Below are 22923 nucleotides of genomic sequence, written 5' to 3'. Positions count from 1 at the left end.
ACCGTGCATTAGCCATGGTAGCGTTCTCTTGATCGGAGTCACTCGAGGTGTCAACGAAAGAGTTTGTCAGATTGACTTCTGGATTAAATCTTTGAGTAACTAATTGTTCCTCTCTGTGTTGTCTGGTATCTTTCCTTGTTCTACGTGCGATCTTCTCTATTTCAGGGTCGAAAATCAATTCGCCTGTACGTGAAGAGCGAGACATAAACCAGAAAAATGTCAAAAAATTAACAATAAAATGCACTCAAAAAGAAAATTAATTAACTAACACCAATCCCCAGCAATGGTGCCAAAAAATTGTCGAGATTGGCAATAATAATTTCGTACTCAAGAAAAATACAAATTTGTATATAGCGGTGAGTAGGGTCGAATCCATAGGGACTGGAGATAATTCGCTTCTTCTAGAGTTCAAAATATGAAGGATTTTATAAAAATCAACAATAAACTATGCTACTCGAATATTGCAATTAAATAAAATTAAATGGCAAATTATAAAAACTCAAATAATATTAGACAAGCTCTAGTCAAGAAACAACTTCGAAAGTGGTTCTCCTAATTGATCATTGATGCAAGAATAATTCCACTTATAAACTAATAAACAAGTTATAACTGCCAAACAAGCGATGACAGTCAATTTCTTCTTAATTATCAATAACCAAGGTACGACCATTAGCTATTACTCTAATTACAAAATAACCCTAAGTACGACCGTAGAGTTCAATTTCCCAATTGCCTTACGAATTAGAGAAACTCTACTCTAACCAAACAACACGCTACGAGGGTTGTTTCAAATTAGCCCGTATATTTTCCTGACACAAATTCAATTATGCCAGTTACCATTAATTTAGAATAATTAAATAATAACGGATTTAATTACTCTAATTGGTTTTAGGTTATTGAATTAATTTAAAATTCGGGTCCAAGATAATTGAATAATACAACAACCATAATAATATAAAACAGGAAATATACGAATATCAAAAAATAATAGAAAAAAGTAAAATCAGTTCGATCTCACAATTTTAGTTGAACCGAAACTTTTGTTGTTCCTTGACTAGAAATAAAAGCTTAGTTCATCTCTATTGAGAGAATCCACGTAAAATGGCAAAAATTATTGTCGCATACATCATCTCTTCAATTGAGATAATTAAGTCCGATGGAATAAGAATAAGAAAAATGAAAAAGTCAAAAGAATGACTCTTGTCTCTTTATTTGCCTCAGGCATACGATGGAATAAGCAAAAGAACAAGCCAAAGGCTAGTTGTCCTCTCTGTCTTGCTTGTGGCGGCTGCCTTCCCTTTTTTCCCCAAAAGCTAAGTTTCCCAAAAAATTAGAATCCTAGTCTCCGTTGACTTCTAACTACCCTACTCAGCTATGACCAAAAAGAAAGGAAATCTGCTAATTGGGAAGTTTCCTATTCTTGCTAAATTACTATTTCTAATTCAAATCAAATGATCAACTACTAGGATATTTGCAGCCCCACGTTGCACTTTCAATTGTCAATTAGGTATCGCGCATCTTTTTCGAATTTCTTGGACACATTAAAGCCTGAGTTGATGCGACCACGCCAAACAACAATTATAGTGAGAATTTGCACCTTTTTATGACATTTTGTTCCAACTCCCTACAATCAGCACAAATGCCAAAAGTGAATAGAATCCGCCAATTGATGCACATTTGTTAATATAATAGGAGGGAATTAATTATAAAGTAAATGACAAAATTGCGACCTATCAATTGACATCGAGTGTTTAAGGCACCCTTTCTATCCACAATCTGTGTCTAGAATCTGCCCATACCACATAATTAGGTGCCAGATTCAGATTCGCAAGCTGGATTCGCAGATGATCAATGAGAATCTGTTCACAGATCCGTTGCAAAAATATTTGGCTGATTTTTTCTTAAAAAGTGTTTTAAAACTTTTGGAAAATATCTTCTAATCTCATTAGAATAATTTTCAATAGTTAAAATCATGAACAAAAAGTTTTCACAATCCGATTATGAACCCAAGTTAAATTAGGATTTTTTTTAATCCAACTAGAAGCCCCTACTTTCTAAATTTGATCTCATTAAAGTAGGATGTTTCTAAAAGTATTCGAATACCTTCCAATTTAACCTCATCAAAATTGGAAAGTTTTCAAAGTTCGTTAACTTTCTTAATATTTAGTTTCATTAAAATTTAGAAAGTTTCAAAACTTAATTGGACAACTTCCTGTCCAATTTGGATTTCTAGAATTTTAAAAAAATTATTCTAATAATATTAGAAATTTAGGAACTTTTCATGTTAATCTAGAAACCCAAATGCTAAAAGAAATTAATGATTAAACCTTTTTGTCATTGGAAACTAACTTGTTCCTTAACTTTTCTTTTCCCAAAAAATTTTCAGCTACAATTAACAATTAAAAGCCTTCATCTTCATGACCATTTAATGGCTGGAATTTGAAGCAACAAAGAACAAAAACTGCAGCAAAATATCTGTTACATACTGCATTAAGATAACGTAGCTTCCAACAACAAATACTTATGGTACATTCTACCCTCTTGTCGATTAGTCAATTATCAAACAAAAGATTACATGCATGAAACACCCTTACGTATGGATAAAGAAGAAAACAAGACTAATAGATTAATTTATGACAAAAGTTAAGCTAAGATTCTTTAGCCTACAAGATCACATGATGTGAACAAATAATTTGGTATGTCTTAATTCATATATATGACTATCCTGCTGATTTCTTCTTCATTCGTTGTGCTGTTCTAATCCTTATTTCTTTCTTTTCTTTTGGTGATCTCATCGTATAAAATAAGCCACGAAACCATTTTGTTTTGATTGAAATTTGCATATTACAAACATTGAAAATATTCAAGAACACTTCTAGAAAAATTTTCAATCAACATTATTCATGAAAAACCTTAAACCAACTTCAAGAACAGCATACAATTATGATCTTATCACCATCCATGACAATTAAATGAATTGATCACATAGTTTAATTAAATTTGGCTCTGATGCCATTGTAAGGAATCACACGAGTATGCACAACAAAAAACTTAAAAATTTTGATTTCTTTAGTAGATTATCTTTTAACTAATTCCATGTGACAAAAAGTTGATTTAACAAGAATACTGCAAACTGCGAAGATCTTTTTAAACTTATTGGAGATTTGTCATATAGGATGGCAAAAAGATTCATGTAGTTGCATGCATGTCCAGACTTTATTGGTGATTCACATAAACCTTCTTAACTAAAATCTCTTAGATTGAATTAGCTTTGCTAAATTAGTGCTAGCTATTATCAAAGCAACAATACACTATATGGTAGAAAAACCCTAACTCAACTGAGTAGGAAAATTGTGCAAGATAAAGAAAGAGGATGGAAGTTTTCTTTCTCCTTTTTGGGCCGATTTTTGCTTTTTTATTTTTCTTGGACTTTTTTGAAATTTTCTCAACTCAATATGTGTGTGGATTATTCTTACTAGCGTAAGTTCGGGGAATATTTATAGACAAATAGGTTATCCAAATCCTGATGAAAAATTTGAAATTACTTTTGAATAAGATTTAACTTCCTTAAATATAACTCTTATATTGTAAGATTTAACCTTATTGGTATCATAAGCACCTCAAGTTTGATTGTCTTATAATTACATTATAAGTTATAAGTTATAAAAAAACTTATATTTCAAGTTCCAATTTGAAATTCTTTTACCTAGTTAAAGAAGTTCTTAATGTGTGTGACCCATTAGACTTTACACATAGTGACATTAGGTTATAATTATCCATTAATAAGAACTAGATAAATTAAACACCTTTAATTTATCATTAATTTAATAAATCAATTAACTTATTCTTATAAATCAAAATTGGCATCTCGCACTGCATTATGACCATCAAAGTAATTAGAAAAGTCAAGTGGATGACCTCACCGCATTTGTCGTGTAATTAATATCTTTTTACCACACTTATCTCATATTAGATTTAGCATATGTGATTACACATTTAGAGTAATGTTATTTTCTTACACCAAAATATAACTATAATGAAGAAGTATTTTGAAACACTTTTTAAGACCATTCCACTTAGCACTAAGAATTTCAAGTTATCCTTCTATCTGTGGCCAATTACTCCTCTTACATAAGAAATAGTAAATTCTTATAGATTATTCACTATCTTTCTATGCTTCATACAATACCCAATTACTAACGATTTGAGCTACTCAATTATGAGAAGCAAACAAATAGAATCAAAACACAGTAATTCACACTCCAAGATACTATGATTAGGGGTGTTCAAAAAAATTGAAAAAAGTGGATAACTAAAAAAAACTAAATTGTTCCGAATCGAAAAATAGAGTAACCAACCCATAATTTTTAAAATAGTTAGGTTACCCGAGCCTACTTGAAAAACCAGATTAGGGTATTTTTTTCAATTTTCAAAAATTGTGATCATCCGAACCTACTTGTATATGTATAATAGTATAAGGTTGGTTAGGTTAACTAGTTTTCAAACCTCAACCATAATTATTTAGTCATTTACTAATAATTTAAATTATGAGGCCCATACCATTATATATTTTATTTTTCACAATTTATAAATTTGTATATTTAATTGTATCTCCCGTTTACCTTTTTCATTTCCTACATTTGTTGTCATTAATTTCATTTATTCTACTACTCTATTTTTTTGTCTTTCTCCAAAATTTCTTTTTCTTTCTCATAAATTCTATTCACATCACCACTCTACTATTTTATGTTTAATTTTTTAGTGCTTACATGTTTGGTGGTGAAGCAGTCTATCATTATTAATAGAAAATAACTTAATAGTTTTCAAGAAGTAGAGAAATGGAAACAAATGTTCAAAATATTTTATGTTTTAATTGTCTATTGCTCTTTGATTTTCTATTTTGTTGAATTTTTTTAGAATTGTAGGATTAAATACTCTTATTAATTTAGACAACTGTTGTATTGTTTTCTTTGTTAATCTAATTTGTTTTTTCATTTTCACCTACAAATTATAAGGGTTAGGTTACCTATATACTCGATCCTATCTTATAGGTTAACCAATTAGTAGTTAACCAATTGAATAGGGTCAGGATATGGAATACAATTTTTCTAAACTGCTATTTGTGATTAGGGTTAGCGAAATTGCAAATGGACTAGTTACTCGGTCCATGAATACTCCTAACTATGATAATTTTAAGTCCAAGTATCACTTACATAAACATTACTTAGAGATTAATTCTTTGACATTTTTAAGGATATCTCTATGCAAATCAAAACTTGATTATCTTATCAATCACCCATATACTAACTTAGATATCACATGTCCTAGTAGATGAGCTTTACTATTATTAATGTAGAAGTGGCATAATATATGCTAGTCTTATTGCATTAATAATGCTCTAACTTGTTATTACTTTAACTAGAAATATTTAAAAATAAACCTTATATAAAATAGAATGAACCTCACCATCACAACTTTCAGGCCCTGAGAGTTGATTGATTTTAGGGCATATATACTTTCAGACTCTATCAAGAAAAATATCACCATGAACCAAAAGCATTTCGGTTAAGCAAAATCTTCCTAAAACATGTATGCAAATTCCTTCAAAAACATATTGTTTAGAGAATTTTGCACCAATATCACATGTAAAAGAACCAATAGAGATCAAAACTTGACCAAGCCAAGAAAAAGTCTGAACTATCCCAAGACTTTGCCACAATTACTAGGGGTGTTGAAGTTTGGAAAAAACAAAAAACTAGAGGATCTAACCTAAATTAGATATTCGATATTAGTACAATGGATATAAGTACAACTGATTTATATCCAATATTAAAAGTTTGGTAAAATACTTTAGGAATGGATATTGAGATTTTTCAAAACTCAATTATCAATTGAATTCCTGAAATTTGTATGTTAATAGCATAGATATTATATACGCACTATATACTATATTATATACTAATCTAGTAACAAATATTATTATAAGTTATAACTTTTAACTTATGCTACTATAAACTTATTCTATGTTTAATTTGAAGAGAAAATCAATATTTTTGGCTTACTTTTAAAACTTTAAGCATTACCAAATTACAGGTTATTATTCAGTTGGAATCTAGTTATCGATATCTAATTTACCAGATTAAAGTTTAAACAATAATTGAATTTTGAGCTTATTAAAAAAATTCAAAGAAGATGAAAAGTTTTTAATTGAATTGTGCATTACCTACTAATGAACTCCCCTAATATTTTCAACCAAACTAGTAGAAATTTACAATTCTAACTTACACCTTACTCTTCTAAATTAGTTAGTAGGGATATACAATAATTTTTATTTTCATATTAAAATGAACACAATAATGTCGAGAATGTTTTTAAACACAAAAAGTGAAAATGATAATTCACAAAAGGAAAATGCGAAAAAATAATTACAAAAATGAGATGAAATGATAGTCTCAAGAAAGCAGGATAAACCTCCAATTTTGCCCTTAGGATGTCGGGTCAAATAGTGTTGGGTATTATTAGATCGGCGCACGAGCCACACTGAGGACCTAGGACACGGTAAATACTAAACAGTGTGAGGACTACTTCAGCAGTTTCCCTTTTCCATTTGTTTTCCTTTCCTTTTTTGGTGCCTTGGCCACGTACGAGCCACGTGTCCCCCTCTTCGCCTTCATGCTCTTCGTATGAGTAAAACCCCAAATGCACCGCTCCTCCATGAAGCTGTTTCAAATCTCAGGCTGATTTCGTTCCCGCATTTTATCAAACACTTGGTCTACGTCTGAAAGTAGGATTATGAGCTCTATGCAAATCTCCATTTATATACCCGAAATTCTTCGTCAATGAGGGGAATCGTTGCATGCCTCAAACGGCAGCGTTTCAATCATCACGGAACATGTATTTCGATAACCCCTTTTTTCTTTTTCGGCCTTGCCTTTGATTATGAATTTTGCTTTCTGATGTTACGGGATTGCTGTTGGGTTAACAATTTTGATTTGGGTTTTTGCAGCTTTACATAACATTTGCTCGGCTGAGAAAATTATATGCAGGAATTTCTTACTTAAAGACGGGGGTTTAAAGCATGATAATTATGTTTTGACAAAGTATTTCCACCAGAAATTGTAAGTAAAAATGGGTTTAATTGGACAATATCTTTTGTTTAATATATGTGTGTATATATATACTTTTGGTGAGGGCATTTTGCATCAGTTTATTAGCGCTGGTTTTTCTGGTGTAGTTTTTTCACGGGATATGCCAGTGTGCATGGTGAAAGGCCATCTGCAGAGTATGCAAAGTTGAGAAAAGAGTCACTGGAAAGTAAATTTGGACATTTACTCGGGACTAGATCGAAAAATGTTTCTACCATATATCATTTTGGCCCATTTTTCGCGTTATATAGAGCAGCTATTATTTCATATCATGTGTTGAAGCTTGCCATTTGGCGGCTGTTTGTTCATGACATGAAAAAGCGTTCAGTTAAGGTAATTTATCCTCTTCTGAGTCCTGATATCTTTTTTTTCTCATTGGGGCGGCTGCATTGTTTGTTTAAAGCTCCATATGTGTTGTTTTCTGGGTATTTTTGCTTCTACTCATTGAATGAATACCATAAGCATGAAGTACAAGTACGGTGAGAAATTTCCTTTTTTTGGGTAATTTAAACAAGAAAAGAAGAGAAAAGGTGGGGAAAAGAAGTTGAGGTTGTACTCTAGAGATCCTAAGAAGTGGCAGTTGAGTGGAGCCAGAGGAAGGCATCTTTTTATCTCTGGTATGGACTACAGTAGATGCTTAATGGTGAGGAGTAGCATCTACATCTGTCAGCCTAACAATTTGGGCATGCTTTGTATGAGAAGAAGTTCCATTGCTGTGATTTCAAACTCAACACTCCTTTTCCCCAGCCCCCAAGGGAAGAAAAGGACTGATTGAAGAAGGCCCATTGCCTGAGCTATCAGCAGAGTGCAAGTAGACTTATGTTTACGCTGTTTATCACTCTTACTCATATAACTTGTGATCACATTCTACAAATGCGTTTATTGCTTGGTATGGATAGGTATAGTCTGAGATATTATCATCATGTTTTCTGAATGAATTGGATTTTTGTTTTTCTCCCATATGCAATAAGTGGATATTTCATTGTTTCTGGCAGCAGACATGTGCTGTATCATGTGAACAGTTTTACTTCTATGAACAAGTAAGGAAGCAAAACAGTAATAAACTATTTTTTGTTATTAATTCATGCTACCATGTGAATGGTGAACTGTGGTCTAGACCATGGGAACTAGCTCATGGATAGTAGTTGTTTCTTATGACTAATTCTTCTAGATTATTGTGGGATCAGCTTATATTTGAAATTCAAAATTCTTTGATGGAAGATCTTTAACTGATAGAAAACCACCCCTTCAACCCCTGGAAGAAAAGAAGAATATAAAGCTGGAAATGTAAGCTTTGATTGCGCTGTTATTTAACTTTGCATGTTTTACAGAATGGATTGTCCATCATTCTTCTTTTGTCTTCCCAGATTTAATGTCTTTGGAAATGTCATTTACGAACCTACCCTCAATCTAGTAACATGTCTTTATTACTCATTAGGGTCATGCCTATGAATCCACGGTGTCATTAAACTTATTTTGGCAGTGTGGAGTTATGTTGTGAAAGAGACATGCTTAAACTGTCAAGTGTGTTTCCCCGTATATTGGTGCTAAGTGACGTCTAATGAATGACAGATGAATCATACTGTAATAATTTCTGAACTGGTTTTTTTCTTGACGAGCCTTTAACAGTATGTCTGATTGCAGTTTCGTGAAACTCTAATCCGCTTGGGGCCCTTTTATATCAAGGCAAGTAACCATTCCTGTATAATGTCTTGAATTTTATGTTTGTGAGAACGCTTCTTGCACGTTTATTGGCTGATGCTTAAGGTTAGTTTGAAACATCTGTGATTTCCTGATGGATAATTTCCTCCTTTGTAACTTTTTGGCTCATATTCTGCTTTGCTCTGTTGGATTAGTACTCCTGGGTCTGTTAGAATAATCCAAACTGTTTCTGAAGGCTTTGAACTGTCATGTTAGCCTCTGAAGTTGCAGTTACCTGAGGTTTAGTTAAAGTTCACAGTATGTTACATAGCTGATTCACTCTGCTGTTCTTTGAAATATGCTAAGCAAAAAGTGATAGTATTCAAAAAGTGATTCAAAAAGTGATAGTATGAATCTTTGGAAGAAAAAAATCTCTTGTAGGCAGGAAAAAATGCTAAGCAACTTTTTAGGTGTTCAACTGATGAAATTGAAATAGTGAGGGTAACTAGGCGCTGGAGGAAGGAAATACTTAGAGACTGTGAAAATGACACTTCAACAGAAATATTATCAATTAGAAAACTATGCACCACCTTGAACTGCTGATGAAAAATGTACACATCCAACTCGAACTCAATTTGCAAATACTACAGAGCCCTATGATCTTTATTAACAAGCTTGAAAGTCCTGGATGCCTCATTCATATATGACCCAGGCTTGTAGAGAGCTTGGGAGTGGCAGAGAGCCTATGGAGTTCTAAGGGGTTTCAGAGGACTTGAGGTGCAGGTAATATGGATAACGTATATGTATTCAAAACTGACACCCATCTCTGTTACCAATTACCATGATAAAGGATTAGGGCATCCAACTTGAAACTAATTACAAATGAGGTACCATCCCAAGTTTCTTATCAATCACTTTGAAACTCTTTAAGAAACTGATGTGGGACTATTCCTTTACGAGATATGACAAGATCGAGTCTATTTACTTAAACTGTGTCTTTCTCAATGCTTGAAGGACTGCAGACCCTTCTTTGGATACCTCTTAGGAGTTGTCTCTGGTGTTTATTAGTTGCTGACAAGTTATGAATATTCTTGCTGTGTGAACTTTTCCTTTAACTACATATTCAGTGCTTCTTGTTGGTGGCTTCACGTTAAAACGAAGTTAGGCTGTTGCATTTTCCTGTATTCCTATCCCAAGGTAACTATGGAGTTTAGAGAAAGTTAGGCTGTGGTTCTTGATTACATGATAAGCACCACAACGCTGTTTTCTTCTTGATGAGCCTTTTCTAATATCATCAAGTGAAGGATGAAAGCTTTGCGTATTGTCTATGAAGTCTAGATTAACTATAATACACCATAACTTGAATATTTCAGAAAGTACTTTACTCCAGAGCCTTCTCTATTGAAACCAGCTTTTAATTGTCACTTTGCATTTTAGGATACTGCTAAAAACCAATTGGTTTTGATATTTAGGGGATAGATAAGATTCCAGCGAATTTAGTTCTAGAAGTTTCCTGAGTCTCCTTGAAGCTTGATCTGCTTCAAAGTTTTAAGAATCAGAACACTTATGAGGCAGAAATAGAAAGAAATGAAAGAAGAAAGAGAATTCTGCAATTCTCTTGCAAATTTCAACTCAAACACAAACTAATTTTCTTCAATTACTTAATGTTAATACAAATGATACATATATATTGGACACAAGACTTCTTCATCAACATTAAGCAAACTTAGTAGCTAAGAAAACTGAAAATGAAGAAAGGTAAAAGCTGGTTAACTGTAAGAAGTCAAGTTGGTTGGCTTTGGCTACCTTGACAGGCAGCTTTTGATTTTGAGTTAACACTTGAATTTTGACAGCTGCTTCTTGATATCTGAAAACGCCCTAAAGACGTTCAGCTCTGGCTTATTCCGCAACTGCATAACTTACAGAATACCCTTGATATCCTAAAATCACTAAAACGCCACTAAAATGAAAAATGAGTTAGCATGGACAAGTTCCTTTCAGCCAAAAGCTTCCCTATAATGAGATATGTCAAATGTCTGAAGGGGTTGTACCTCTGCTATATACATGATAGCGGCCGCATTAGTAGGGAAATAAAGAAGCGATGCAGTACCAAACAAGCATAGTGGGCCGGTGTTATGTTGTTTTTGCTCGGATGCATTGTCAAGAATCGGTTGGTAAACAAGAGATTTGTTTTGAACAATGAAAGATAATGCTAAATTTGGGGTAGCGGATTTTAAAGAGAATCTTTAGGAGTGCCAAATAAAATTTTTGTGAAATGAGCAGTTAAAGTGAGGTTGGCTTAACCTCAAGCTTATGAGGCTAAACAAAGGATGAGCTTTATATTAAAACATAACAATGGCACAAAAGATTTGAAAAACTTGATGAACTTGGAGACAAGCAACTCTAGGTACAAAGCAAACTCAGGGGAATCTGTGTTTTAGATTTAAACTAGAAAACTAACTGTACTTGAAACAGAAGACTCCATAGAGCACAGGTATATCCCATCATGCAATAACTGAAATTTCCAATTGACTCCTGAATAATGCGATTCCTATAGAACTAGTGTGGGACAAGTAGGATAAATTATTTCATCTGTTTTGTTTCAGTAGTTGTATTTACTTTCAATTCTAAATCCTTATTATTTATGTTGTCCTAATATAGGTAATTTGGTTTCATTATATCTACAGCTTGGACAAGCATTGAGCACAAGACATGATATATTACCAACTGTGTACTGCCAAGAACTTGCAAAACTACAGGTACGCTGTCATGGCTTTTTGTGATTAGGTACTTCTGACAAATTCTGGTATATGTTTATGTGAATGCGTTGCTTGCAGCTTGTGCCATGTATATGTAAACAGGGATTGTACTAGTTTTGTGCTATTTCCAATTTTACTAGGAATTGTTTTGTTTGCCAGGATCAAATTCCACCATTTCCAACTAACATTGCCTTAAGATCCATTGAATCTGAGTTGGGAGTTCCTGTCTCACAAGTTTTTGCTGACATCACTAAGGAACCTATAGCAGCAGCTTCATTGGGACAAGTATATAAAGGTTAGGAAATATTAATACTCTTTGGGATCTTTGGTTATTTATGACATTTTATTCTTCTGTTTTTCCTCTTTGGGTAAGCATGTCATATTTTACTTGGATATCAGAGTTCACGGTGAATGTTGCTTGCTCTGATTGTATGGAATTTTCCCCCATCCTCTTTGTTTACCTTTTTAGTTTATGGACGTCTTTTTGTATTTGGTTACTATGTGAATGGTACTTTCCATTGAGGTTTCGCTGGACTTTAGGATTAAATAGGCAGTTACATGGTTGTCCATTACAAGCTAGTTACTAAGAAGGAACTTTGTCTGTTCTCTCCCCCCGGGGGGGTTGCTAGCATATAAAAATGTGTTTTGTAAAGCTATTTTGTTTAGTAATGCGTGGTAGTTATAGTTGAAGGTTGCTGCAGGTCAATGATTTATCAGTCCCCCTTTCATTAAAAATAAAAGGGTCCTATCGCTGTTTCAGTATGTTGTTTCTTTGATCTGCTTCTAATTGTGTAAAAGTTTGGTTTGGTGTTTTCGTATGTTATAGAGGTTGCTTTTAGTTCCAGCTACTGAGTAGCCATGTTAAGTAGGTACCTTTGTACTTTTTCACTTTTGAGCTAGTTAGAAAAATATAAAGGGGCACCAAAAGGATAAAACCAGGTTTTCTCTTTCACTCATAAGATAAATGTTTTGTTATTTGTTCAAGTTTTGCAGCTCATCTGCATTCCGGAGAGCTTGTAGCTGTCAAAGTTCAAAGGCCTGGTATGACACATCAGTTGACACTTGACGCCTTATTGTTTCACATGATTGGGGCCCAATTAAAGCGGTTTGCCAAAGCTCGCAAGGATCTGTTGGTGGCAGTGAATGAGATGGTGAGTCTGCAAAATGTTTATGTTCTCTTATTACTAGTTTATGCTTGATGTATTTAGTTTTAACTCTTAAAATCATATTTGTGGTCTCTGAAATGCTTATTTTGGCAAACGTGTTATATGATGAAGAGCATTGGGATCATTTTCTGTTTTTAGGTGCACCAATGAAGGCCTTTTTATAGGCAAGGACCACCCTTGAAATTGGCTTTTTTAAGCAGTACATTTTGTCACTTATGGTGAGATTCTCTAGGAAGTTTTTGTGCATCTTTTCAAATTGCATTATCTCAGATAGTCATGAAAAGCTGAATATTAAATACAAACTGTAATCCCAGCAAAATTTCTATGGCATATAGTTAGATCCTTGTAATGGGTGTTACGAGTTAGTCAGTTGTCTAATATTATTCCTTGATCTGGTTACACTCTTTCTTTCGCCTTGTTTGATGATCCATGCTCCCCGGAAGAAACGTTCAAGGAAGAAACAGGAGAGAACAAGGTGCTCACTAGAAGAAAACCACTGCAATAAAATGTATTCTGTGGGCCTTCCAATTCATTTTGGTTTGAGGGTTTGATTTTCCATGCAGAAGGGTAGAAGCTCTGCATCTGCATGATTTTTCTAATTTTTCTTTTTCGATGAATTTACATGATGTTTCTTTGACACTGCAAGTAGTTAGTTGCTTTCCTGTTTATGGCACATATCTTTAATTCCTTTATGTATGCATGTTTCTTTTTCCAATATCCTTAGGTTTTGCTTGAATGGATAGGTGAGGCATATGTTTGAGGAAATTGACTACATTCTGGAGGGTCAAAATGCCGAGCGCTTCGCTTCTCTCTATGCTGACAACTATAGTAAGTGCTTTCAAATTATGATTATTGCCTTAAATTACTTATCCTATCACAAATTATTCTGGATGACTTAGGATTTATTGCATTTTGTTGTAGATTAGTTTCATGTCATGGGACATCTTACTTTACCAGTCCTCTGACCTCAATTCTTCTTTCATGATTCGGACCATGTATCATTTTTTTGGTTAGACCTCCAATTTGTTTTGGAAATATGTTGCCTGTTGAACCCATATTCTGCATGTGGACTGCGCTATGGCTGCTTTTGTACCATGGAATATCAGAGGAAGCTAATCCTGCAATGTTTGTAATGTGGTTGACAATCCTGAGTAGTATCCATAGTGCAGTATAGCTTGATTAATCTCTGCCTTCTTGAACATGATGTAATTATTGTCCTTGGTAGTTTAAAATACAGACATGTAAAGTAACAGTAGCTGCTTGGAAACAGTAGACCAATATTGCATCTTTCATCTTGATCATTGCTAGTACGGTAGGTTGTGGTTCTTTGGGTATGTCAACCACAGACTACTTGCAGGATTTCCTTTCCATTGATATATTTCTCTTACAAACTGAAGGGTGGCAAACTGACGAACTTTTAATACCCTTGTAGATATTTGCATTGACTTCCCTCTATGCGTGGATACCTTGGCTTTATGTATGCCCTTCAACTGATTTTCCTACTCCACAATTTGACCTTTCTGACATTCATGGTTTCTCTTATAATTCAATTTCAGATGATGAAACTAGTTCGAAAGGCTCAGCTGGTACTACCATTTGGCGTCAGAAAGCTAGCCATATTAAGGTTCCAAAAATATATTGGAGGTATACTCGTAAGGCAGTGCTAACTATGGAATGGATTGATGGCATTAAACTCACCAATGAAGATCGCCTGAGGAAGGCCTGCCTCAACAGAAAAGATCTAATTGACCAGGTATCAAGCTATTTGAGACATAAGAACCTGAACTTGTGATTTTATTCAGCTTTATCTGCTTCCATAATGTGAATATCATTCTTGGCTGTTACATTTTGCATTTTGTCCTTTTCTCTTTTTTATGAAATGATTTATATAATTTGTTATTTCATTTTGTCATTTTCTTCTTCTTTGCTTTCTCAGGGATTGTACTGCTCTTTGAGGCAGTTGTTGCAGGTAGGTTTTTTCCATGCGGATCCTCATCCAGGAAACCTTGTTGCCATGGAGGACGGATCTCTTGCTTACTTTGACTTCGGGATGATGGGGGATATTCCACGCCACTATCGAGTTGGACTAATTAGGGTGGTGAGAACTCTCTAACAGTTTGCATGACTAAGCATTCTATGCATTTGCTTGAATGTTTGGCATTGAGCTAATTTTGTGTTTTCAATCTCTCTTTCCTTAAATCTAATTACTAATTTCAGTATCAATTGAAGTGGTATAGACTATTTCAATGATTAGTCTTAAACTTTTTGTTGTTTCGTGGAAATTGCTGTTTTCTTGCAACCCCTAAATATACACATCTGTTTAGCTTTGAAAAGGCAGTATGGTTAGTTGGCCATCTAAATTTGTTAAGAGTTGAACACAATTGTGATGATATTACCTAAAAGATGTAAACTATATACAATGTCTGCCTTCAAAGTCTTGAAATGAATAACATGCCTCTTAGCAAATCACTGGAGGTGCTCAGCCTTTAGTTAAACTCTTTAAAACCACTTCTAGTTCGATTTGTAGCTCTGGGAGTTGATTAAAATTTAGGGCTAGAACTGGTAAACGTGGTGGTTTGCAGCATCTTCTGGCAGATGAACACTAGCTGGATCTGCAGCTGACAGTGTTTTTGTGGGTTCTGGTGGTGTTGGCTAAAGCAGATAAGGATGAAGGTAAAAGGAAAAAGGAGAGGAATGGAAAATTTTATTTACTCTTGTGATAAAAATGAATATAAAATGAAACAGACCAAAGGTAACCTGTCCTTTAACTAAATAGGCATAGGATAATGCACCATAAGGGAATTTCTCACGTTAAAATGTCAGGTTTGTTAAGGAAAAGTTCTGCACTTTGTTAAGGTCATATTGGTCATGGAAAGTGTTTGACACTATCCAATCATTGGGTTGGGGGGAGGCTTGTGAAATTCCGAAACGGGGGAACATTTTCCACAAGAAGAGAAACCTGAAGAGAGCATATTCTGCATATTTTTTGGTGCAACAAATGAATGGTCAAGTCTTTGTGGCTTTATTAATCTTAGGCCTTCTGCACTATTGCTGTTTCCTTCATGTGTAGTTTTAGGCTATTTGGATCCCTTGCAAGCTGTGAATCTAAATTTGTTTTCTTGTCATGGCTGAATATTTTGTTGCTCATTTTGTATATATTCTGGCCCTATGAAGTAGTCTGAGGAGCGAGGTATAGGACACCACCAGTCTTCTAGATCTTAGCGATTCCTTTTTCTTTGTCCTGACATTCGTCCCCTTGACCATAATCAATAAGAGTTAATTGTGTTTGCCCACTGTGTTTTACTGAAATTACCATTGCACGCTGAGTTTTACAAAACATGCCTTGGACTTTTTGGTCAGAAAATGATAATCCTTGCAGTTTGCAAGATAATTTCTTGCGTCTGGAATACATGCAATATCACTATAATTCCAAAGTTGCTCTATTTGAGGAATTCTATTGAGGATACGGACCTTGGCCTTTGCCCGCTCTTTCTTCTTCTGCAGCCACCTACACCATCCTCCTCTCACGCACCTCAAATTACAGATACTGCCAAAGATGCTACAGAACCACACTCAAACAGTATGGATGCAGAGATGTAGAGAGATGACAGAAACACACTCAAACAGTATGGATGCAGAGATGTAGAGAGATGACAGAAACAATCTGTCTCATCAGATAACGGACACTATTACAGGCTAACTGCACTAATACCAAAACACATGAAACCAGCAATAATGGCACTCAAATTAACATGTTTATGCACAACATGGTACAGTGTCTCACTTGGAAATATTTGGCCATCTGCATATCTGGCATAACATGATGCAGATAGTACAAACATGGAGATTGCTGCTGCAAGAAGAAAGTTTTATTGGAAGGTCATGGTTAGGGATGTTGCCTGTCAATAAGAGAGAAGTGGGTCTTTGATGAATGTTGACTTTTTTGCAAGGACAGTTTGATTTCATCTTGCGGTTCTTGGGGATTGCTTTTCCTGATTTGGGGGCCTTCATTAATTGGGGATTGGCGGGGCTATACAGGGGGCTTGTAAGGCTGTGTTTTGTCATTTCCGAAAGTTATGTGTTTCGATGCTTTTAGTCTTTTTTTTTTAGGTGACTTTCTTTCTAAGAGACTTTGCATATCTATATCTGAAAATGAGGTTTGTGTCATTCAGCTTGTGCACTTTGTTAATCGTGACTCCCTGGGTTTGGCAAGTGACTTTCTTTCTCTGGGCTTCATTCCTGAAGGGGTTGATATCCAGTCTGTCTCAGATGCCTTAAAAGCATCCTTTGGTGATGGTAGCAGACAATCCCAAGATTTCCAGGTAATTAATAAAGTTTTTTGTAGGTCTCTTTGTGGCGTACTGTACCTGTTCATTGGCGTGAAGTGTAATTTTGTGTTTCACTATCTGATTTGGAGATTGTGTGTAACTCATCCTAACAAGTTAGGTTGGATAAATAAGATGCCAACTTTCTCCCGCAAGTCTGTCATCAGGGACCACAGGAAAATTGTTTATATTGGGTTTTATTATTTGCTGACCTGTACTTCGCTTTCTTTGCCATGTCTTTTGTTTCAAAATATATCATGGTTTTCATTTATGCCATGCTTGGTTTCGTTTTGCTTCATCACAGCATTTTTCCCCCCTTTTTAGGAGCTAATCATTTAGTAACATTGGACATGTATTTACTTGACTATCTAATGGCTAACTACGACTTTCCCATGATGGTGTGGTTATATCAAATGCAGCTTGAGCTTACTGCTTTTGCACTTCCATCTATCACACCTCTTTGAACCAATCTTGCCGGATGTGAGAACAGGTTTCACTCTAATGTTAAATTTTATCAGCCTATTGTTCTAGGAGAAGAATATTGTTCTTGCTGGATATTTTTCTTAGCTAACTGTACATTTTACGAGAATTAGATGGTCAGAATTTAGCACATATCATGACCAGATCTTCATATGAATCCCTGAAAGAATTTAAGAAGCCAAATATTGGTCCTTCAGCCCTTTGTTTAGTCTAACTCCAGTGGTAACTGGTAATATTATTTGTCAAAACACACCTATCGTATCCAGTAGATAAGTTCCTTAACAATTTTGGATGACACTAAAACAGCTGTTTGATTTACTTTGTGTGCATTCTTAACATATTGGATTAAGATGATCATGTTTCTGAACATATTTCAATTTTTATTTCTGTTGATTTAGAGCATAATGGAGCAATTATATGATGTTATGTATGATTTCAACTTCTCTCTTCCTCCGGATTATGCGCTGGTGGTAAGAGCCCTGGGATCACTTGAAGGGACTGCAAAAGTACTGGATCCTGATTTTAAAGTGGTTGAAAGTGCTTATCCTTTTGTTATTGGGAGGCTTTTGGCAGACCCCAATCCAGATATGAGGAGGATATTGAGGGAACTTCTTATTCGGAATGATGGCTCAATCAGGTGGAATCGACTAGAGAAACTGGTACATATCTCTTGTCAGATGTCTACAATAAATATGAAGTCGTTGACCAACTTCCTCCACAAAATTTTGTGGCATATACAGGCTGCTTGATGGAGTGAATGAAGTTTTAAACGATGTTATTACCTTCAGTTGTTGACCACATCAGTTTTTCAAATTGCTCTTTGTTTTACACCATCTTCAGATCTGATCACTGATATTTCTGAGATTGAAATAGCACTTAATATTAGGCGATACGAGGTGAAGCTGTTTGCTAGAATTGTTTTCAAGTTAGCATCATATGCTTCATGGGTCGGGCATAGCAAACTGATGAAAAGCTATAGATGCAGCTTCAGGAGGAAATGACACTTTTGAGCTTGAATCTTGGGGTTAATTTTGTGATTGCTGGGGTTATATGGAGAAGGGTAATTTGATGATTGTGGGAAAGACAAAAGATGGTTCTTTGCAACAGTATGAGGAGGAGGAAGGTGGGGCTGAGAAGATGTGGTGATCACTGATGGGTGAAGGAGGGTTAAGACTTAAGGGGCTCATATGGATAATTTGTAAATGAGTGTTAATTCAAGATGCCAATGGATTGAACATGTTATTTCTGTTCAAAGTAATGTTGTTTTGCATTTTGATCAATTAGTGCTAATTCAAAGTCAAGGGGTCTTAATTGTCAAAATAAGACTGGTGATTATGTAATTTCCTTTGGTTTGAGATAATTTATTCAAAACTTAATTTTGCTTGGCTACAGAATTATCTTATATCTGTATTTTTAGACAATTTTGTTAATTTCAAGTTGAACTTGCTAACACAATCATTGGTGGTGACTTGATTGCTTTTCGCACTTTCAACTTTCTACCGTTCTTGGCAGGTGCTTGTAGTTGAGATATTATAATTCGTACTTAAATTGATTGATTTAATATTATTTGTCATCGGATTGATAGGTGGATAAGGAAAGAGTGAAGGGATATTTTGAAGAATTTGTGCTCTATGTTGTTATGCACCCTTTGTAATTCATCTTAAAGCTTCCGCTGCATTTGTTGTACTCTTTTATATCTAATAGGTTGTCAAAGTTCATATATTAGCTAGTTATCTTGCATAGTTTTTTACGATGCCCGACTAAGGAATTCCATTTGTGTATCAGATAGTGGCAATATCTGAACAAGCGGCTGAGGCAGATGGACTTGCCCCTGCTCTTGATGACAAATCTGGACATCCAATGGGATGGAAGTCATTTGACATGCGTGCTGTTGTGGCTGCCACTGAAGATCTTTTCCAGTTTGTCCTGTCTGATAAGGGCTCCAGGGTGCGTGTTTTTCTTGTGAGGGACCTTGTACAAGCATATGATGTTTTCTTGCAGGATGAAGTTTTTGGTTGTCTTTGCGGAAATCCACAGGCAAAGGAGCAAGCACCTGCTCAGGTTTGTCTTTTTTCCTTATCTCATCAGGTCTTTTTTGCACTTATTTTGCTCTGGGATTATATTTGTATCTTGGGGAGGGTTTTGAACATGAAATACAGGGCTTCACAAAGGTTTTAAAATTCACTTTGTAGTGCATTGCCTCTATGTATGTCGGACACATGAACTTATCCAATTGCACTAGGCATTGAATTTTGACTTCTTTTCACTTTACCAACTGATAATCGAGTTATCTTATGACTCTGGTTAATGAGCTCTTCACGAGTTCTTCTTGCTTGTAGCTAACGATAGACAAGCGTCGTTAATTGGGTCTTAGGTCACTGTATCTACAGCTGTAAGGTCATGGTTCATTTTACTCGGAGTTTCTGTCTGTTCTTTCTAGTCATCAAGTTTTGAATGATTTTCATAGTGAAAAGCAACCCAATGTCAGGCTTCTTATTTGACTGTCAGTTCATGTTCCTTATTTATCCTCTACAGCTGTAAAATAGCCTATCCCCACCCCCCCCCCCCCCCCCCCCCCCCAAAAAAAAAGAGTAGCCACTCGGCATAGTTCCCCGGTGAATTGGACCAAAAAAAGAAAAAAAAAAACTTAATGTTGTTTTCGTTATTCTACAGGAACATGCAATGCTGGTGCGGGTGTTCAATGGATTAAAATCTTTGCGATATGCAATGAAGTTGGCTCCAGATGTATGGGCAGCTATGTTCATTCGCTTAGCAGTTAAGCCTGAGTTTCAGAAGTTTTCTTTCGATGTTATTTCAGCTATAATCACTCATTCTAGCAACAGAATTCCAGATCCTATATGGGTTTGTTTATCTAGATTACTCCATAAGTTTACCAACAATGACAGCCCTAAAGCTTCATAGTATGTATTTGATTTTCATAATTCAGTTTTGCATTTATTTATACCAAAGTTCTCCAATCTAGTTTCTTGGCCTGCTCAGTTACTGGAACCAAAAAAAAGCGTGAAGCTGATTCAGGATAACATTTGTTTTGAAAGGAATTATTTGGAGAAAACGTTTGCGAGATTTTATAAACAGCTTCTCTTGCCTCTTTTGTACCTTCCTAATCATCCTTTTCAGTTTACATATATCACCTCACAAAATTGAGAGGATAAATGCAAAATTATTCAAATAATCTTAAATACAAAAAAAAAAAAAAAAAAAAAACTTAAAACAGTGGCTTTTGTGAGAGGATAATTACAGAAAAAAGGGATAATCTTAAAGTCCAGAAAAAAGTAAAATGGTGACTTGTCTATTGGATATATTCGTTCTCCAAGATGCAGTTTTAGAATGCATATTCAACTGATGGATCCACATTGCTCTACGACAGCCCCACCTTTAGTAGCTGATTATCAAATATTCATGCACAAAATGAACGTCCATCCTAGAAATGATGTGCCAATTATGGCCTAATCAACGCTTTGATTATTAAATATTCATGCACAAAATGAACCGACATCCTAAAAATGATGTGCCAAATATGACCGAATCAACGCTTCGCTCAAGAGAGCAACAGTAAAGCTTCTCAGACAACAAAGTCAATGGCGGCAACAACTAAGATAATATGTTCCTTAAGGATAAACGCAATAAAAGAAATTTTCTCATAATTAAGAAGCATAAAAAAAGATACCAAAATGCACCAAAGCTCATATGAGAACCCCAAAATAAGAAGCATGCACACAAAGTTACCGCATTTGTTATTGTAACATGATCATTTGGATCTCTTACAAATGCACCCTCAAAATCCATAATTCTTGCTTTGCTCTTGTTATCGTCGAATTGGATCAACTAACATCCTAATGTTTTAAAGTTTTTCCACTGTTGAGAAAAATGAACCCATAAACATCGAAATAGAAGCTTATTTCGTCCCTTTTAAAAAAAAAAAAAATTAGACAAAACTTATTTTATCATTTTAGATGAATACACATTATTTGGAAACAACATATACGCTGTCAATAAAAGCAATATTTTGTGGAAAAAAGTGATTGGCTCCCATGCATGTATCAAAATGCAAAGACCCATATACCCTCCAAAAAAGAATCATGATTTGCGTACAAAGTGCCTCCAAACATGTTTCACGAAACTCAACAAATTATTGATTTAGCAAAGGCATACTTTTCCTATCCTTGCACTATTGCACTTTACATGACAAAATTAGATTTGGGTTGCTAGCTTGATTGTAATTGTAGGTGGCAAACAAATTCATTTAACAAAATTTATCCTTATCTATCTATTCAGAGTCAGAGGGGGAAGTTTTTATATTTATGGACGGATATGAATATCTTAAGTTTTTGCATATGAGTATAAATGGCCTATTCAATAATACCAATTTATTAAATGGATATTGTTGGGTAACCCATTAAACACAATTAATCCATTTAAAATTATCTTCCCCATACCTTCTCTCTTCCCCCACCCAATTAGAAGAAATTTGAGGCCTGCGTTTGATTGTTGAACTCATTGTTGGAGACTTCCATCCATTAATATTGTTGAAACCTTGTATATAGTGAAATGTTTTATTTTTTAGGCTTAACAAACATTTGATGCATTTTTTATGCAGATAGACATCCTCCTTAATGTTTTTTCAAATTTTTCATTTTGTCATGATGTTAACTACTTTTGTTTCATTATTATTATTATTATTATTATTTGTTAGTTTATTTTATCATTTTATTTTTCGTAGCTTGTTAACTTGTTCATTTTTCAGCATTATCAATTTATGAAAAGTTTTAGTTTCCTTTTCTACTTACCTAAAATGAAAATTAAAATTTACACATGAAAGAATGCTAGGAATTCAAAGTTTTTGAATTCAGTTTTTACGTTAACTTTCATAATGCTTAGTTCGAATTTTTATATTCTTATTGTTCAATTATTAAATAGTATATAATCTTGCGACATAGAGCACGAATGATAAAAAATTGGTAATTAGGTTTATTGAGTATTATAAGTAAATATTTAAAACTAATGATGGATGCAAAGGGTGGTATAAATTGATAATTTAGTTTGTAAAAATGAATTTAAATGAGTTTATAAAAAGTTAAAATAAATGGATTATAAATGGGTAATTAGATTACCTAATTTATTTTTTGACTTACCCATTTATATCCATTTATACCCCTCGTCCCGTCTAACTCTGATACCAGACGGGATGAGGGGTTAGCCCCTTAAATCAGGAAAATAAAGAAAATAAGGAAAATAAAGAGCATAAGAGTTAAGAATTGAGTTGCACTAGGACTACCACTAGTTAGATTGTTAGTTTAGGCAGTATAACCGACCATGGGTTGTTAGTATAAACAGAATAAATAAAATAAATAAATGAATATGAATATATGGAGGCTTAACCAACCAT

The 22923-nt window shown here is 34.5% G+C and overlaps 1 protein-coding gene across 2 annotated transcripts; it reads left to right on the top strand.

The window, feature by feature from the left end:
• The first annotated feature begins 6560 nt into the window (after positions 1-6560).
• LOC113703678 (uncharacterized) lies at positions 6561-20494 on the top strand. 2 transcript variants are annotated; one of them, XM_027225123.2, is made up of 14 exons: positions 6569-6894; positions 7007-7118; positions 7235-7478; positions 8790-8831; positions 11474-11545; positions 11705-11840; positions 12539-12696; positions 13455-13539; positions 14268-14464; positions 14648-14809; positions 16884-17033; positions 17915-18175; positions 19302-19577; positions 20190-20494. In XM_027225123.2, the coding sequence occupies exons 1-14, from the start codon at positions 6840-6842 to the stop codon at positions 20436-20438; spliced, it is 2199 nt and encodes a 732-aa protein (XP_027080924.1). In that variant the 5' UTR covers positions 6569-6839; the 3' UTR covers positions 20439-20494. The 2 variants fall into 2 exon arrangements, with proteins under 2 accessions (XP_071918183.1, XP_027080924.1); XM_072062082.1 differs by lacking the exon at positions 17915-18175 and having other exon boundaries at positions 6561-6894.
• Positions 20495-22923: the final 2429 nt, after the last annotated feature.

This window comes from Coffea arabica, chromosome 8e (assembly GCF_036785885.1).
Source record: "Coffea arabica cultivar ET-39 chromosome 8e, Coffea Arabica ET-39 HiFi, whole genome shotgun sequence".
Taxonomy (NCBI): domain Eukaryota; kingdom Viridiplantae; phylum Streptophyta; class Magnoliopsida; order Gentianales; family Rubiaceae; genus Coffea; species Coffea arabica.
Note: the sequence above shows the minus strand (reverse complement) of the source record. Positions and strands in the feature narration are given on the sequence as shown.

What these genes read in the sequence shown, in the direction of transcription:
- LOC113703678 (XM_027225123.2), top strand. Translation starts at nt 6,840, where the DNA reads ATGAGGGGAATCGTTGCATGCCTCAAACGGCAGCGTTTCAATCATCAC. An exon ending in AAGAACTTGCAAAACTACAG is followed by an intron (nt 11,546 to 11,704) that starts GTACGCTGTCAT and finishes TTTGTTTGCCAG; the next exon opens with GATCAAATTCCACCATTTCC. An exon ending in ATTGGGACAAGTATATAAAG is followed by an intron (nt 11,841 to 12,538) that starts GTTAGGAAATAT and finishes CAAGTTTTGCAG; the next exon opens with CTCATCTGCATTCCGGAGAG.